Here is a 17847-nt window from a genome sequence, read left to right as displayed (position 1 = left end):
GGAAGGGCATGCTGGGGTGGATTAATGCAGCCACACAGAGGGGGGGGGCGGCGGTGGGGGCGGCTCTCCATTCATAGCTGACTGATGTGCGTCCCAAATTGATTTATGAAAACGGGCCCTTAATCAATTATGTGTGGAGAAAGAGGGAGAGAAAGACAGAAGAAAAGACAGAGAGGGATTTTTTTTTTCACTCTACAGGGGATGAGTGGGAAATAATAAAGGATGGAGAGGAATGATGCTGCTCTGCAGAGGAATGTGTCCAGTGGATGTCATTGTGAGCTATAGGCGTCCAAAACGGTGCCTAAAAAAAAAAAGAAAAATATCTGCATTTTCCTCACATATGATTAAAATTACAACCAAAAACCTCACTGCATTTTCTTGTTTGTTTGTTTTTTTTTCAAATAGGACTAAAGATGTGGCATGAGTTTGAATTTTGGCCCCCTTCCATATCAGAGTAAACCACATTAGCAAGTAAACAAAGTCTCTCTGTGTAATTAAATCTTGGTATAAAAGCAAGGATTATGTGATGGCTGTAGAGGTTTGTTAGAAAACACAGGAGGAGCTGCAGAGATCCACTGCTCAGGTGGATCTGTTTACAGCTTGATAATAATGTCCTCCTTAAATGAAGAGAGGCAAGAATAAGAGATGGGTAGTAACTAGTTACATTCACTAAGGTAACTTTTTGATGAAACTATACTCTTCGGAGTAGTTTCAGTGCACCACACTTTTTTACTTTCACTTAACTAATATTATCATGAGGTTTCGTTACTTTTACTTGAGTAAAATCTTTGGCTACCCAAGCCACTATCAATAACCACCGTAAAAAAAAGAAAACGACCACATTAACACCAAAAATTCAGCAGACACGGGAAGATAGTTTCAGTTTAAAAAAAATTAACATTTATTTTGGGACACAATCATTGTTTTAACAGCAGAGAGATCTAAGACATCTATTGCTGGATGTTTCTTCCTGTTAAAAGGGAGTTTTTCCTCTCCACTGTCACTACAAGCATGCTTGTCAATGAGTCTACGCAATCGACTGGTTTTCCTAGGAAAACTTTGAATCAATTTGATTGTATGATCTGAATGAATTGTAAAGTGACTTGAGATGACATGTGCTGTGCATTGGTGCTATATAAATAAACTGCAATGAATTAAGACATAGGCACTTTATGTTTACAGTTTACATTTTTAAGGCCAGAGTGAAAAGCTTGCAAATTAAGCTTGTTAATTGTGCATCTTGCTTGTTGTGTAATTATAACTTATGGATCCAACAACGCTTACGTGTACTTCTCAACTATAGCTATATATAACTTGTAAATGTTTTATCTGATATTATCTGTCATTATTCATCCTTTAATATAAACCCATTGATATATATATAAAATCCATATCCTATCTTCCTTCTATAATCTGTTTATAGTTTTTTTATATTTATTTATTTTATAGCCCCTTAAAATTACTCTCACGCTTTATCCCTGCAAGGGTCATGAGGAGTACTGCTGCTATAATCTCCAGCTGTCTATGGGCGAGAGGCAGGGTACATGCTGGACAGGTCTATCTGTCCATCACAGGGCAACACAGAGACAAACAACCATTCACACACACACCTAAAGAGAATTTAGAGAAGCCAATTAAACAATTTTGGATTGTGTAGAGTACCAGGAGAGAACCAACAAATGCTCAGGGAGAACATGCAAACTCCATGCAGAAAGACCACGGGCCAGGAATTGAACCCGCAACCTCCTTGCTGCGCCACTGAGCAGCCCTATAAGTATATTATTCTAAAGTTATATGTACCATTTATAGTCAATACATACATAGTTTCTGTACACATGTTAATAAATATCTATATCCTGTATAGCACTTCTGGATAGATGCAAACTACATTTTGTTGCTTTGTACTTGTCGCAGTCTAATGACAATAAAATTGACTTTTATTCTATTTTATGCTATAATGTAACTTTTTCTCCCTCTTGGCCAGGACTCCTTTAAAAAAATACGTTTTTATTCTCAATGGGACTCTTCCTGGTAAAATGAAGGTTACATGAAAAATGTAAAGTGAAAAGCATATACTGTTACTGTCATGCATACTTTAAGAAATGGTTACAGATGTTGTACATCAAAAAAAAGTTTTTTGAAAAGTGTTTCTTCTGCCTGACATTTTTTCCCAAAATATATATATTTTAGTTTTGTATTCATTACTTCCCTTTAGTACAGAAAAAAAAAATGAATTAGCATATAACCTTATATTACAGTTACTTAGTACTTCAGTAGCCTTTTTTAACCAAGTACTTGTTTATCCTTACTTGAGTAGTTAATTGGACTTTTACTTTTTATTTCTACTCCAGTAGACATTTGTAGAAGTAGTGCTACCTTTACTTGAGTACTTTTATTTTGTACTCTACCCATCTCTGCCTGGAATCCTGCTTAAAGGACGCCATGAGTCGTTTGGAGGTAAAGCTTTGATATAAAACCCAGGTCTATACTGAAACACGGTGGTGGCTGCACAGTTTTTGAGCCGTGGAAAGGATGTCTGTTCATGGGGAAGTGGAGTTGAGTGGAGCAAAAGTGCAGTTATTTAAAAAGCCCTTTTCCTGCCTTTAGCTATTGTGCCACAGACAGGGTTGTGTAGAGGGGGAGCGGAGGGTCATGCTGAGAGCTCGTTTCTCCTGCCTGTCAGAACTCTATCTCGGATCCAGCCGGAACTAATCAACTCCAATAGGCCTCCTCATTACCCAGGGTGCAATGGGCCACAGGCCGGGGGCTGGCCGGTGGGAAACAGAGAACAGGAGATCCCCCCTACCTCCTCCCAAAAGAAAAAAGAAAAAAACCTCCTGCACCACTATCCCCCCCCACACACACATGCAAGCACTCCATTACTCCACCAGCCCGTGCCGCACACACAACTCTCCCACTGTTTCACACTGGAGCAATAATAAACACTTGCAATAATATTTTCACAGCAGCCAACAGCCCGCTGCAGTTCAGAACCTATTGCAGCTGCAGAGGACGCTTAAACATACCACTCACATGCATGCTTGCAGACAAGCAAACATGCACGAGTCACGCCATGCATGCGCTCACATTTAGGGTCACTCCAAAGGTCATCTTTTGATGAGAAAGGAGTAGAAATCATTTGAAGCATAGCTTCTTCACAAAACAAACTACTGCACTACGGTAAACTGAATTACATCATCATATCATCAAATGGGTCCTTTTTTTAGTATTTCACGCTCTCTAAACAGAGGGAGAAAAATAAGCAGCACCAAAACAGTAATGCTTTTCTAATTAGGAACTCTGTCTGAGTGTAAATATGTGGAAAGTGTTATGCAACATGTTTTGAAAATTGTTTAAAAAGGAATATGACATAATTAAAGGAGAAAAAAACCAATCAAGTATTTCTGATTTCAGCACAAGAAGCACAACTTAATAAAAAAAAAGGGAACTGTAACAAAACTATATACTGCCCCCTGGTGTTTATGTCGCTGTACTGAACCTCTGACCGCATTTATTTATATTCTATATTTTACTATAAAATACAATAAAATACACCAAAAAGGAAGAAGGGAAAAAATGTATTCCTGCATCTGTCTTAAAAGGAGATGTCTATTTGGATTTTACTTTGATGTCTGATTAGAAATCCATGTTTAAAGTATTTGTGTTGGGCAAAATTTAGTTATTAATAAAATACAACACATACAAAAGCAACAAAAATATATATATAAATACTTCTAAGAATATGAAATTATAAACTTCTTTTAATTTTCTAACATAGTAAAATCTTGGGAGATTGTAAAAAATAAAATAAAAAAGGAAATGCAATAGTCAAAGGGTTGTGTTATAAACATTTCCTGCCCACCTGTTTACAGGAGGGATGGGAGAAAAAAAATAGAATTGAATTCAAGATGATTTTTATTTTCGGAAATGTACTTATGCTATAAAAACTCACTTCTGTATACTAAAATACTATTAAAATAGAGGCAATTGAAAGCATAAAATGGTTCCTGTTTAGTTTGCTCTAGTATTTAAGCTACGTGCAAATAAGAGCCATTTCATTGTTTTTTACTGATCACTTTGAGAGTGTGCACAAGTGGTTCTCTGACATTTTTCACTGAGGTGAAGTGGGGGCACATTTAAATGAGCAAAGAAAACAGCCCCTGCTCCTCACCCCCCCTCCTTTGACCCCTCCCACCCAATAGTTATATGACTGATCGTGTGGATTCAATATCAACCAACCTGGTAGCAGAGAAATATCACGTCCACATCACTCCCTATAACTCAACTTTGTGAGAAAATTAGAAGTTTGCTCAACTTTTCAAGTTGAAGCAGAAAGGTCACATGGGAACTTTCCTCTGCCGTGGAGGAATATGCATTGAGAGGCAGTGGGGTGAGGTTAATCCCCATTCACCCGGTCCTTCACTCAACCTGCCTGGGCATAATGAGCCCTGCCCACCTCCCACTGCATCACTACTGTGACCTCTGCCCTCAGGTTCAGGGCTGCTGTCCCCCCTTCCTTCTTTATGTCAGTGTTCTGTCATTATCTGCAATATTCACTTCTTTCGATTTCCCTGCTGGGCATCGCCGCCATCCACACAGATTTAATGATTGAACACAAAGCTCTCTATTCACCTCTCCCTGGGTCACTTTAAACCTTCAAATAAAGCTCAAACAGCAGCTTAAGTGGAAACCAGTCTGGGTGTGTTGTTTTTTTCTGGGACTTTTTGATTCAGGAAATGAGGAGCAGCATGGATTCAGATCAATAGCTCTTTTTTTGTGTGACATGTTTTGTTTTTTTCTGAATCGTTTCCCCAGATATGAATAAAGTTTTTTAAACTACATTTTCTAATTATCATAATAGATTTCAGGAACATTATTGACATGTGGTTTCAAATGTTGCAGTGTTTTGCATTTTATCACCTGAACAGCAGCCATCTATTATAGAAATATATTTACATGTATATGTTTCAGTGGGTTAACTGAAAGTGACACATATATACACCTATGTCTGTGTTGCTTACCTCAAAAATTAAGCAAAACAACATTTGATCAGGTTGAAATATTACATCATATTCATGCAGTGGGACCTGCATCTTGTATCTCGTTATCTGGAGATAATTAGTTAACAAGCTTATTGTTTAGTGATAAAGGTCAAATTATTTCATTATTTAATCAAAATCCATATTCTGAGATGTTATCTTGAACTAACCGAACTCTTGAGTTAGGTTCTTGAGATTGTATAGTTATAAAAAAAAAGTCAAATTATTTCTCTAAAGCTTTAGAGTGATGGTACAATAAATTAACTTTACGTTAAGAAAGGATTAGATTTTTTTAGTATTTTAAGTATTTTTTTCATAAATTATTTATCCAAAGTTAATGTAATTTGGAGTTTAATATTATACATCTTCCTTGTCTTGTACCGATATATTGGATTAATTTTTTTTAACCCTCTTGTGACTATTTGGATTTTTTTTAATTATTATATTAAGTTTAATTATTTTTGTTAGAGCAGCTTTAATTCTCTAATAACCCTGAAAAACTAAGATCTATTAAAAAGCTTTGCCTTTTCTTCTTGTCAAACTGCTAACCTCTCATTTTGTGATATTTACTTAAAATATTTGTTTTTATAAAACATTAAAGCAACTCACACCAGAACACAACATTAACTGCTCCAGATTAACACATTATTCTCATACAATAGGTTCCGTCTTATTTATATAATGAAAAAAAGACTATTTCATTTCTCTTTGAGATTAACACGTTTTTTTTTTTTCTGAACTGAATTAATGATTCATGATTTTGTAAAAGGTAAACCCAAAAACCTAATAAGTATGCAGCCACAGGGACCATCTGGTAGTATTTCACTCAGACGATGTGTGTGAAAAAATTACTTCCCAGTTTATTGGGCCTTTTTATATTCTGGACAATGAAACACAGAGAAGAGTTTTACTTTATTATTGAATGTGTTTTTCTATAGTTTTGCTTTCTTTGGAAAATGCTAATGTCCATTTTTTACAAGAAACCCAGTTTTAAGCGCTCACCTTTAATCTTGCTTTTAATTTTCAGTATATAATGATTGAAACATAATCATCTGAGTCCATTCAAGCTTCTCTCTGCCAACTCTAACTTGATGTTAGACTCTGATGCTCTTTGTTTACATTTAGAGGATATTTTAGAGCTTAACAGAATCAAAAGCCCACTCTAGTTTGACTGCAGCGCCACCTGCTGACCAGAAATAGAGCTGTGTCTCCTCAGCTTGAACACAGATAAGTGAAAAAACTTAGATCAGCCTCATTTGAAAACAAACTAGAGAATGAGAATAGGTAAAAAAAAAAAAAAAAAAAAAAAACAGAAATCTTCTGCTGAGAAATTATGATTACAATATGTCAACAATGCGGTCTGACTGAGTAGGCTAATCAGAGCCTACTACATTTTTAATGACGTGTTTCATTATAATTGTGTGTTTGACCAACACAAAGCCTATCTATGTGTAGTTTTCATCTCAGTATAATAAGACAGCTTTTTTAGGGACTGAAAGGTTTCTTATAGGTTAGTGAGACAGAAGCATCATATTGAGACACAGCAGTGGCAGCATTATGATACAGGGATTCTTCCCTTCATCAGGGGTGACAGAGCTAGCAGAGGTAGGTAGTAATTAGTCATTTACTTAGCTACACTTAAGTTGTGTTTTGAAAAACAATTACTTTTAGTAGTAATACTTTATCGTACTTTAGTTTAATATCCTTGTCAGACTACCGCTACCCTGGTAGTGTCTGGTAGTGGCTTAATCTCATGTCCTTACTGTGTGTCGGTGATGTACTTCTATTTTATTGTTTTGTTTTTTAACATCATGGCCAGCAGACAAAGGATGGATCTTTGGCTAAATACCTCATCATGTCATGTGTTTTACAAAACCTGCATTGTCCCCTTTCAAATCAAACTGTAGCCACCACAAGTAACTGGAGCTATTTGGAGATCAGGTGAAAGTAACTGGAACTTCTCAATCCTTTTCATATATTCATATATATATATATATATATATATATATATATATATATATATATATATATATATATATATATATATATATATATAAACAATACCTATTGTAGGGATTGGTTTTGCAAGTTTAAGCGCTTTATATTTAAAACAAATTTCACATAACTATGTCTGATTTCACCATTTTAAACATTAAATCAGATGTTATGATCCCACAATGATTCAAAACTAGCCATTTTCAAAAAATACTTTCTTTACTCTTCTTGAGTTATTTCTTCGAGGACCACTTTCTACTTTAAAAATGTTGTTAAATTAGTGCTCCTCTTACCTTAGTAATTTTAAGATACTTTACCCACCTCTGTTGATGAGAACATTGATATATACCTAGACCTAAAGACATTTCACTCTCTTTCAGTAAAACACTGGAGCATTATAACAGAGGTCCTCCCTGCTGCTGATTGGCTTTATAACCTTCACTGCTCCAATAAGTGTTTGTATTAGTTTAAGTTCGTAGTTTATGCTCCTTTCATAGACCTGACTTGTATCTGTGCCATTAGACTGAGTTTTTTTTATTTGTAAATGTGCTGGAGCTGTTTCCCAGTATGTTAAAATTCTTTATCTAATGGCTGTAGTGTGAGATTTTCTTCCTTTGCTCTACTCTTTTTTAAACATTTTTTTATTTACCTTTTTTCCACATTTTGGAGTCTTGTTTGTTCCCGTATGCTTTGCTTATGCAAACCTGAATTTACCAACTTTGTGACAGTAATGGCGATTTCTATTCTAAAATACAAACCAAAAAGCAAAATAAATCACAAGATTTAAGATTGAGGTAAAGATTCCCCATCAGAAAGAACTGAATATTTATATATAATATTTATAGACGCCTTCCATCTAATCTGACTGGGATTATTTATCAACTTTACAGACAAAACAAAGGGAGGTTTTGTAAATATTGGACACTAAAATAATGCAATAGATTATCAAACTACTCAGTTGAAAATTGTCTAAATGGTCATTAAATTGAACTTATTCTTAAGATGAATGAAGTAGCAAAGTCAGGCTTTTCTTTTCTTCTCAAAGACTAACTCTTTATAGACACCAAAAGGTTTCAAAGAACCAAGATACAGACTGCTAGAAAACAAAATGCATCATTAAAACTTTAATTCACAAGTTTAATAACAATAAAAACAAAAACATTCAGTTTGAACAAGTTGGAAGAGTCTTTTTACTTCTGTCATCTGGTGTGAGCAGACAGGGAAAACCATCCTTCTCGTTCTCTTTGCTTCTCCATCTGATGAGGGGACAGTAAAAACCATGAGTACATTTAGCAGTTTTATTTTTGCAGATTATAATCTGGAGTTAATGAGTGCACCTCATTTCCTCCAGTCTGCCTTTCAAAACCAGCACTGTTAGAAGACATAGAACCAGCAGATCTGCAACAGAAATGTTTCTCGTTAGCATGCTAGGTGTGTTATCAGGAGCCCCACAGATCTATAGGTTTTGATAATCCTGTAAATCGGCTCTGGCACTCACCGCCGATGGGAGCGAAACGCCGTCTCCTCTGGGCTCGTTCCTGAGGATTAACATTTATTTTAGTTTTATACGCCGTGTCTGACAGCAGCTTGCTTCATTTACCCACCATACCTGCTGAGTTTGGACTGAAGGCCGAGGCAGGGATGGGGGACGCAGATGGAGAGACTCTGACCAAAGAGCTCTGCTTCTGCTGCTCGATCAGCTCCAACAGTCGACTCCTGGCTGCGGCGCTCTGTCTGTTGAGCTCCAGGAGGCGCTGCTCCACGCTTAGAGAGGAGGAGGATCCTGCCTGAATGAGGAAACAGAAACCATCTGCTTTTATTTATCTTGTTTAACCTAAAGTTGAAATACAAAAGCTGTTGTAATTTTTCTTTACTTAAAATCTGCATGTGACTAAATAAAGTGTCTGTGTTCTGTCTAATGACAATGGCTTTTTAATGTGAAGATTTTTTTCTATTAAATTTCAAATTCAAACATATGAAAATTATGTTTTAATTGATCTTAGGCCGCACACATATGTACAATAGTGAGTGGTAATAAGCTGTTTGCAACCAAAGACGCAGAAGAAGCAGAATTGTACATCCCATTAAGTCAGACTGAGGCTAGGCTAATGTTTAGCAGATGATTTGTGATCCACTGGATACTGTAACACTGACGATATGCTGCCGTTTTCAGAACATTCGGTCAAAGAAAACACAACTAAAAGATTTGGTGGTATGAATGTTTACAGTCATCTCCAACACATACACACATTTGCAGCCACATACATGAACATTACTTTGTTGTAACCATTTTTAACTGTCATTGTTTAAAAGTGACATGCCAGATGCCATTCTTGGCTTTCATTGGCGCTCCCGTTACATTGTAATAACAATATATAATTATTTCACCATCATAGTAAAACACCAAAGTTTTATTTCTCATTAGGATTTACAACATTCAGATTCTTGGTTTAAAGGTTGGTATATTGATTATAACATAATAATCATGATTAAGCTCAGATTTAGATGTCATATTAATGTTATATGATTTTTTTAATTTATTGATGCCGTCTTTTATCTAAAACTTTAAAAAAGCAAATGCAGAAATAGTGGAATGTCTTTATGGGCTTTTACATTAGCGTAATAAATGTCAAATATTTTAGAAGTTTATCTATTAGAAGGTTACGGGTTAAACAGCTTCTCACCTGAGATGTTGATGACCTCTCTTCTGGAGATGGAGGATGCTGGCCTCTGCTTGAGCTGCCGGACCGGGGCCTTCTGCTCTCTGCTGCACTCTGCGGCGTCACTCTGCCAATGCTAACTGGGCTAGACTTACTCTGCTCGCTGCTGCTGCTGGGCAGCCCTGTGACCCCTGACCCTAGGATCTTCGCCTGGCTGAGCTGAGCCTTGATCAGGTCGTTCTGTCTTTTCAGCTCAGCGATCTCAGCCAGCATGGCTTCTGCAGAGGGCAGGAAGTGGGGTTGGTAAGAGAGGAGTGACGATGAGGAGGCAGAGGGGAGAGTTGAGGTAGAGAGATGAGACTGGACATCTTCATAGGAACGCTGGATATCTGAGGGGGGAAGGTATCGCTGCACAGGTAACCCAGGATTTCCTGGAAAAGAAGAGAACAGATTACTAATTTTTCACTGAAATTTTACAGATAAATTAACTAATGATCCTGGAAACTTTACCAGGACTATGTTGCCAGTTATCGCTTTGTCGGGGTGGGGAAAGGAGGACCGCAGGAGAGACGCTAGTTTGGGTTTTCTCTGGAGGCCTTTCAACACCAGGAGGCGACTGAAACGCTGTTTCAGCAATTCATTAAACATCCATTCTAATACACACACAGCAAACAGACACAGAGTGACATCACATTCATACCATTAGACTGGGACAGGCTTTCCTCCGAGTCCTTGACTGGAATCATCTGATCTCCAAGTAGTCCCAGTCCTCCCATCAGGAGAACCACTGAATCCAGCTTCTGCTCCAAGTCGGCGGTACGCTGCTGTAATGCCGCCTGATCGGTTAAACAGCAGACAAGGATCAAAGGTCAATCATGAAGGAATATCAGGTTGTCTGAAAGCTATCTGCACACGATGGCTCTCAGCGTCACCTGTGAGGCGGCAGCTTCTTCTCTCAGGGTCATGGTTTCAGCTGTTAGAGCGTCGATAAGCCCTCGCTGCTCCTTCAGCTCATCCAACAATCCTCTTCTTTCATTGGCGTCTTTCTCAGCTTCTGCTTCTCTCTTACACAAAAAGGAGAGAATAAATCCTTCCACAGATCAAACTAAGAAACGACTTTAACTTTCACTGTTGTAACAAATCAAACAAGAGAAATTAACTTATCATTTCAAGTAATATAACAAGTCTGCAAAATCTGCACACAGGTAGAAACAAATGTAGAACTAATTCATAAATCCAGGCAACACCATTTTAAAAAAGTGAGGTCATTTATAGAACATCAGCATGAGGCATCATATGTGATAAATGCGTATTTTTGGGCATCATTTTTATGTTTTCCTGTCATAATGGTATCTGCACCAATTAGATCTCGGTCACTTAGACCTACATCAGTGATGGTGGTCAGATGTATCATTTGCAACCAGAGGTTTAGAGCTATGCAGCGGAAATACCAGATGTTACAGCCAAGCAATACTACACACCCTGATACTACAATGGCGTTTTTCTCATCAACGGAGGACGAATATACACTATATTGCTAAAAGTATTTGCTCACCTGCCTTGACTCACATATGAGCTTAAGTGACATCCCGTTCCTAATCCATAGGGTTCAATATGACGTCGGTCCACCCTTTGCAGCTAGAACAGCTTCAACTCTTCTGGGAAGGCTGTCCACAAGGTTTAGGAGTGTGTTTATGGGAATTTTTGACCATTCTTCCAGAAGCGCATTTGTGAGGTCGCACACTGATGTTGGACGAGAAGGCCTGGCTCTCAGTCTCCGCTCTAATTCATCCCAAAGGTGTTCTATCGGGTTGAGGTCAGGACTCTGTGCAGGCCAGTCAAGTTCATCCACACCAGACTCTGTCATCCATGTCTTTATGGACCTTGCTTTGTGCACTGGTGCACAGTCATGTTGGAAGAGGAAGGGGCCAGCTCCAAACTGTTCCCACAAAGTTGGGAGCATGGAATTGTCCAAAATGTCTTGGTATGCTGAAGCATTCAGAGTTCCTTTCACTGGAACTAAGGGGCCAAGCCCAGCTCCTGAAAAACAACCCCACACCATAATCCCCCCTCCACCAAACTTTACACTTGGCACAATGCAGTCAGACAAGTACCATTCTCCTGGCAACCGCCAAACCCAGACCCGTCCATCAGATTGCCAGATGGAGAAGCGCGATTCGTCACTCCAGAGAACGCGTCTCCACTGCTCTAGAGTCCAGTGGCGGCGTGCTTTACACCACCGCATCCGACGCTTTGCATTGCACTTGGTGATGTATGGCTTGGATGCAGCTGCTCGCCCATGGAAACCCATTCCATGAAGCTCTCTGCGCACTGTTCTTGAGCTAATCTGAAGGCCACATGAAGTTTGGAGGTCTGTAGTGATTGACTCTGCAGAAAGTTGGCGACCTCTTCGCACTATGCGCGTCAGCATCCGCTGACCCCGCTCCGTCAGTTTACGTGGCCTACCACTTCGTGGCTGAGTTGCTGTCGTTCCCAAACACTTCCATTTTCTTTTAATACAGCTGACAGTTGACTGTGGAATATTTAGGAGCGAGGAAATTTCACGACTGGATTTGTTGCACAGGTGGCATCCTATCACAGTTCCACGCTGGAATTCACTGAGCTCCTGAGAGCGACCCATTCTTTCACAAATGTTTGTAAAAACAGTCTGCATGCCTAGGTGCTTGAATTTATACACCTGTGGCCATGGAAGTGATTGGAACACCTGATTCCAATAATTTGGATGGGTGAGCAAATACTTTTGGCAATATAGTGTATATCCGGCAATATAAGCTTCTGTAAAAAAATTTATGTTAGAACTGTAAATATACAGTCATGTTTATATGACTATTTTTTAAATGTTTTTATTACCGTTTTTCAAGGCTGCACTCTAAAAAATGAAATAGTCTAGAGCCGTTTTAAACGAAATTTCTTTTTGTATACAGTTGTGTATACAAAATAAATCTAAGTCTGTAAATAAATTCAGAATAGAAAAAAACAGCAGAAGAGTTTTACAAAAATGGTGACATAGAAGAAAAGAGCAAACTACTCTGTATTCAAACTGTAATAAAGCCTTCCCAGGTGTTCTTATTTACCTCTCTGAGGAGGTGGACTAAGCGTCCCAGTGTGGAGACCAAAGCAACAGAGAATCCTGTTAGACCTCGTCTTCTGTGGGGTTCCAGGCCCCCTGCTGATTCTGGTGCTGTGTCAGGACTCAGAGAGTCCAAGTCTGCCTTGACTTGACCCAACATTTCCTGCAGGAGGCCTAGAGTGGACCGATCTCCACTAAGAGACGCAACTGAAGAGCCGTCCAGCTCCAATGTCCCAGAAACACACTTCCTGGTCTTTTCTGTGCGTTTGCTGATTCTTTCTAAAAATAAAAAAAAATTATAAAACAGTCTTTAATTGTTAAATTATTAATTTAATAAAAATTGAGAAATAAAGCTGTGTTTTATGGAAATTACCTGACTGATTTAGAGGAAGTTCAGGATTCAGGACCTGGGAAACTAGGACAGCAGCCTCTTGCTTGTCCTGGTGTGACGGAGGCTGCTTGGACAGATGTCGTTGAACCGCTGCAGTGGCGTTAAGAGCTGAAATAAAAAGGGCTGTATGAGTCTGTATGCTGACTTACATCACCTCACATCATGAATTCAACATGAAGATTACCAGTTAGGCTGGGTGCCCTGCCTGAGCTCACGGGGGTCACAGGGACATTTTCTTTATCTCCTGGATGAGATCTGAGGTGATGACCTTTGTGTTTCTTTGTCACTCTACCTTGAGATTTCATTTTCCTGACATATGCCCTGCAAACACAAACACAAGGATCAACATCAATGCATAGCTTCAAACCAGGCGTTTACATACAGTAATCTTTGATAAAAACCTCATTAAATGTATTAAAATTATTATTATTCTTCACTGGGGGAATTATTATATAAGAAAAAAAGCGACTAAGAATCAGAAAAATTAGAATTGGATGCACAATTTGTAATTTATTTCCGATTTTGTCCAATCAGAACAGTGTCATAAATAAGTCGACACACATTCTGTTTATAAATTTCAGAAAAGGTTCAAACTTTTTGTAACTTTGGACATTTGACCACAGCTCTGATCAGATAACTCATTTTAGTTGTTTGTTTTTTAAACTACAGATCTGGGGTTTAGAATGTGCTGCTTTCTCCAAACACTTGATATTATAAAGTTTTATCCATTTCAAAACTGGTCCTGATGCTTCTTTGAGATCCCCGGGCCTCATGCAAAAACATTTTCGTATTGTTGTCCTAAACATGTCCTGCTTTTTAATCCTACCATGGGCCATTCAAAAAACGTTCTTAACTTCAGTAAATGATCCTTTTAAACCTGATGCAGTCCAACACTGTGAGTGTGCACTCCTGAGAAATGTAAATCTGCCTAATTACTGCCCCAATAATGCCATATAAGGCTACATACAGCAGCAGCCATTGAAAATGGCCCTTTCCAGTCCCAGTCAGACGCCAGTCGAATGGCAGCCCACTTCCCTCCAAGTCCCAGTGAAATTCCCTCCAACTTCCAGCCACTGGCGTGACCCCCCATTGCATTCCGGTATGTTTTTTGCTCTGACTCCATGCTTTCACTGAATTAAAGGATCTGACCAGGAGATGAAGCCTCTCTTTAGATCTTAATGTCCACAAATCGTGACAGAAAGAATATTTTAGTACAAAGATTGATGTTTAAAAAGTAATTGTAGGGGACAAGCCAAGGACTCATGGGGAAATTTGGAATAGCTACTACTGTATAAGTGGGAGGGCTACGACTTCCCAAGCTTGACAGAAGGTGTTCATTCAAAGAAATTGCAATTAAGAGGAAGATGGAGAATCTGCTGACTGAGAGCAGAGCAGCAGAATTAAAGGTACAGTAAAAAGCCAAGCAGTGTGAAATAAATGACAAGAGCCATGATTGCACTATTACAGAAGTAAAAATAAAAGAATAAAAAGAAAAATCATCTGATTTAAAAATACTTAATGAAAAGTACCGATGGAGACAAGAGGTCTCCATCGGTACAACGTATGACATAAAGTTCACCATCAACAAACGTGACAAAATTCTCCATTATATAAACATGCACACCTGTACTGTACATCTCCAGACCGTCTGTTCTTCCTTCCTCTCTCAAGCATAATATTTATATTTAATATATATATATTAAAATGTTAAAGGTGAAACTCTAATTTGATGAAATCAGACAGAACAATACCCAAATATTCCACATTTAGAATAACAACAAAGCAAAGAGCCGCCATGGAGTGAACTGAATGCACGTCTCACTGTGTTGCTGAACTTTCCATCCATTTTCTTTTCTAGGTGTTATTTCAAGAGTAGCTTTATCTCTGACTGTTCTTTCTTTTGAAAAGATAACAACAAATTAAAGCAGCGTCCAGTGAATACCAACATGCCAGAGCCACCATAAAATTGTTTTGTACCTGGGAGAAGAAGGGTGAATGCAACCTTTCTCCTAAATCACTTGAATGAACGATTTAAGAACAAATTTGTTTGTACGAACGGTTCTTGCATGAGGCCCATTGTTCAGCTGGAAAATCCAACTACATCAGGTTTGCTTATATGCTTTCTTCAGTAAGAAAGATAACTGTGAGTGAGATTATGAAAAACAGGAAACCATCGAGACTAAAGTCTGATAAAAACTGCTGGAGCACCAGTGTCATGGTCCAGTTTAACATAACCACAGACTGGGAGGGAGCTGACCAAGAAAGATAAGTTTGCTGCAAAACATAAATCAACAGAAACCAAACATTTTTTAATTACTGCTCTAAGTGGGTTGCTCTGTCTGCTAAAGCCATGTTTTAGAGTCTCTACACTCCAATTAATTAATTAATCGATTTCTAAATTATTTGATGATTATTTTAATAATCGATTAATCTGCTTATTTTTCCAGTCCTACTTTAAACCTTTTTTTTTTCAGATCAATTGATTCCCACTTTATTATACAGATCAGAATCTTATCCAAATCTAAACTAGGCTCTTGTTCTCGGATCAGTACCTTCTGATGACACGACTCTCTGAGTTGCATGAGGGATCAGTATTCTCATCTCTGTCGTCCTCCCTTGAAACGTCTACCTCATTCAGAGCCTGAAACAATAATTTTTGTCCCATAAATATGTCAGTAAATATCAAAAACCCAGATTACTCTAAAGGAAAATAAACCAATATCATTACATACTGTTTGGTCCATCATGGATTGGCTAAGTAGGGACAGCTGGGTTGGAGGATCTGGTTTGTGGAAAACAGGCGGTTCAGAGTCAGAATCACAGTTTGGAGCTACAGTCACAGTGGGGTGCCCTATAGAAGTACACATCAAGCTATAACTACACACATAAAGGAGAAAATCCCACATAAGGCAATAAACTTCAAATTTTTACTTACCAGTCTGCCTCCGTGGAGCATCTCCAAACAGGTCCTTGACCACAGCTATGGCCCTGTCAGACCGGTCCAGCACGTCCTGCAGCAGCAGCTGATCAGAGAAAACCTGCAGAGGGACATTTACTGCTGCTGGTGAAGATTCCCAGTCATCCAGGTCATAGTCATTCAAAAAGAGTCACAAAAAAAAAAAGAAAAAAATAACCACTGGAATTTGTTTCCAGGTTTGAAGACAGTTTGCTTCCCGTCCAGGAAGCTTTCTCAATTCAAAATCAAAATTTCAATTCAATTCTAAATTTTGAATTGAGAAAGCTTCCTGGATGGGAAGCGAAACGTCCACATACAACTTTTTCCTTTCTGATAGAATACCAACATGTCAGCTTTGAGAATTGTCCGATACAGATATTGATCGGATACGATATCAGCGCGAATCATACCAGCCTTTATTATTTAGTTTATACCGTAGAATGTTAGAAAAGGGTTTATTAAATAATATTACCAAAACAGGGAACAAAGTCAACAACACAAGGTATGAAAAGAATTGAGCCATTTAAAATTGACCAATGAGTTATAGAAACTTTAGAGACAAGAGTTTTTCTATCAGTGTGAAAATATCAGAGATTTTAGACGCCAGTCGATTAAATTCGATTGTTATTTTTGGACTGATATCTGATATTTGTATCAGATCGAGACATCAAGACTCTAAAAAAAGCTTTTTTTTCTCCCTTATCTGAAAGATGATCCATCTCACATACCTCTCTGATGATGCTGAGGCTGGCCTGGTCCAGGGGAGCAGGGCTGCCAGCATGTCTGAAACGTCGCCACAGAGCTTTCTCTCTGAGCTCCCACTGAGCCGCAGCTTTGTTATGAGACCTGTGCATCTCATGTCGATGACTCTGAAGCAGAGGAAAATAAAAAATCTCTTTTGCAGTTAAACCAAATGTCAGATCCTGTGAGAAAAAAGTTTCTCTCAGACTATGTTGCTTAAAGATACTGCTATAATCAAAATATTTTACCAGCTCAGCAGGAGTCAGCTTGTGCACAGAGAGGTCGTTAACAGTCCCCTGAAGCAATACGGGCAACAATTAGGTTTACAAAAAAAATGCTCTACAACAATAACACAACAAAGGTTTCATCTTGCTACCATTCATTCAAAAAACTAAGAAGAAATTATGTTTTATGCCGATAATCAGACCCTTAGATTATCTTGGTCTTGGTCTAAGACCATAAACAAGTGGGCTGTGATCAAATGTAGTTGATCTGTAGTATTTGTATTAAGTGTAGCCCTAACTACTCACCACCCAGTCTTTCCTGGGAGCTGCTGTCTTCTTAGGGCGAACAGCTCTTTTCCCTTTAGCTAGCTGCTGCTGCTGCTGTGGACCCTTCCTCACCAACGACATCGACCCACTCAGTAAGCTAGCTAAGAGGCGTTAAACAAACTAATTCAAACCCCCTTCTGGTTGCAATTTCTGCGTCACTGCTTATCAAACCCCGAAAACCAAAACTGAATTTTTCTGTCTGACGCTAATGTAAGTCTGAAAAATTGACTTTATGCGGATATAAATATCAGAAAGAAAGCTAGGAACAGTAAACCTGTAACTTCTTAGCGACTGATTTAAATTGTCGCGCGCCACTTCCTGTGCTGTTGCTACGGAAACCTTTGCTTCGTCCTGTAGCTCACGGAACCAGCTTTAAGGATCACTGGCGCCACCGAGCGGCCCGGATGAATGCATACAATGATT

The 17847-nt window shown here is 38.5% G+C and overlaps 1 protein-coding gene across 3 annotated transcripts; it reads right to left on the bottom strand.

Annotated features, from left to right (window-relative positions):
* Positions 1-8143: 8143 nt before the first annotated feature.
* Positions 8144-17751, bottom strand: spice1 (spindle and centriole associated protein 1). Of its 3 annotated transcripts, none has more exons than XM_038293621.1 (17): positions 17404-17751; positions 17122-17169; positions 16861-17001; positions 16112-16214; positions 15909-16027; positions 15729-15817; positions 13361-13497; positions 13159-13284; positions 12790-13064; positions 10627-10758; positions 10395-10530; positions 10205-10318; positions 9719-10125; positions 8644-8821; positions 8533-8572; positions 8372-8432; positions 8144-8290 (listed from the first exon to the last, which is right to left on the bottom strand). In XM_038293621.1, exons 1-17 carry the CDS (start codon positions 17503-17505, stop codon positions 8234-8236), a joined length of 2265 nt encoding a protein of 754 aa, XP_038149549.1. In that variant the 5' UTR covers positions 17506-17751; the 3' UTR covers positions 8144-8233. The 3 variants fall into 3 exon arrangements, with proteins under 3 accessions (XP_038149549.1, XP_038149551.1, XP_038149550.1); XM_038293623.1 differs by having other exon boundaries at positions 15909-15958; XM_038293622.1 differs by lacking the exons at positions 8372-8432; positions 8533-8572.
* Positions 17752-17847: the final 96 nt, after the last annotated feature.

Source organism: Cyprinodon tularosa, unplaced genomic scaffold, assembly GCF_016077235.1.
Source record: "Cyprinodon tularosa strain WSP-4 unplaced genomic scaffold, ASM1607723v1 ctg33, whole genome shotgun sequence".
Lineage (NCBI taxonomy): Eukaryota > Metazoa > Chordata > Actinopteri > Cyprinodontiformes > Cyprinodontidae > Cyprinodon > Cyprinodon tularosa.
The sequence above is the reverse complement of the archived record's forward strand: the minus strand, read 5'-3'. Positions and strand labels throughout refer to the sequence as shown.

What these genes read in the sequence shown, in the direction of transcription:
- spice1 (XM_038293621.1), bottom strand. Translation starts at nt 17,505, where the DNA reads ATGTCGTTGGTGAGGAAGGGTCCACAGCAGCAGCAGCAGCTAGCTAAA. An exon ending in GCCTCAGCATCATCAGAGAG is followed by an intron (nt 16,215 to 16,860) that starts GTATGTGAGATG and finishes GTCCCTCTGCAG; the next exon opens with GTTTTCTCTGATCAGCTGCT. An exon ending in GGCAGACTGGAGGAAATGAG is followed by an intron (nt 8,291 to 8,371) that starts GTGCACTCATTA and finishes TCCCCTCATCAG; the next exon opens with ATGGAGAAGCAAAGAGAACG.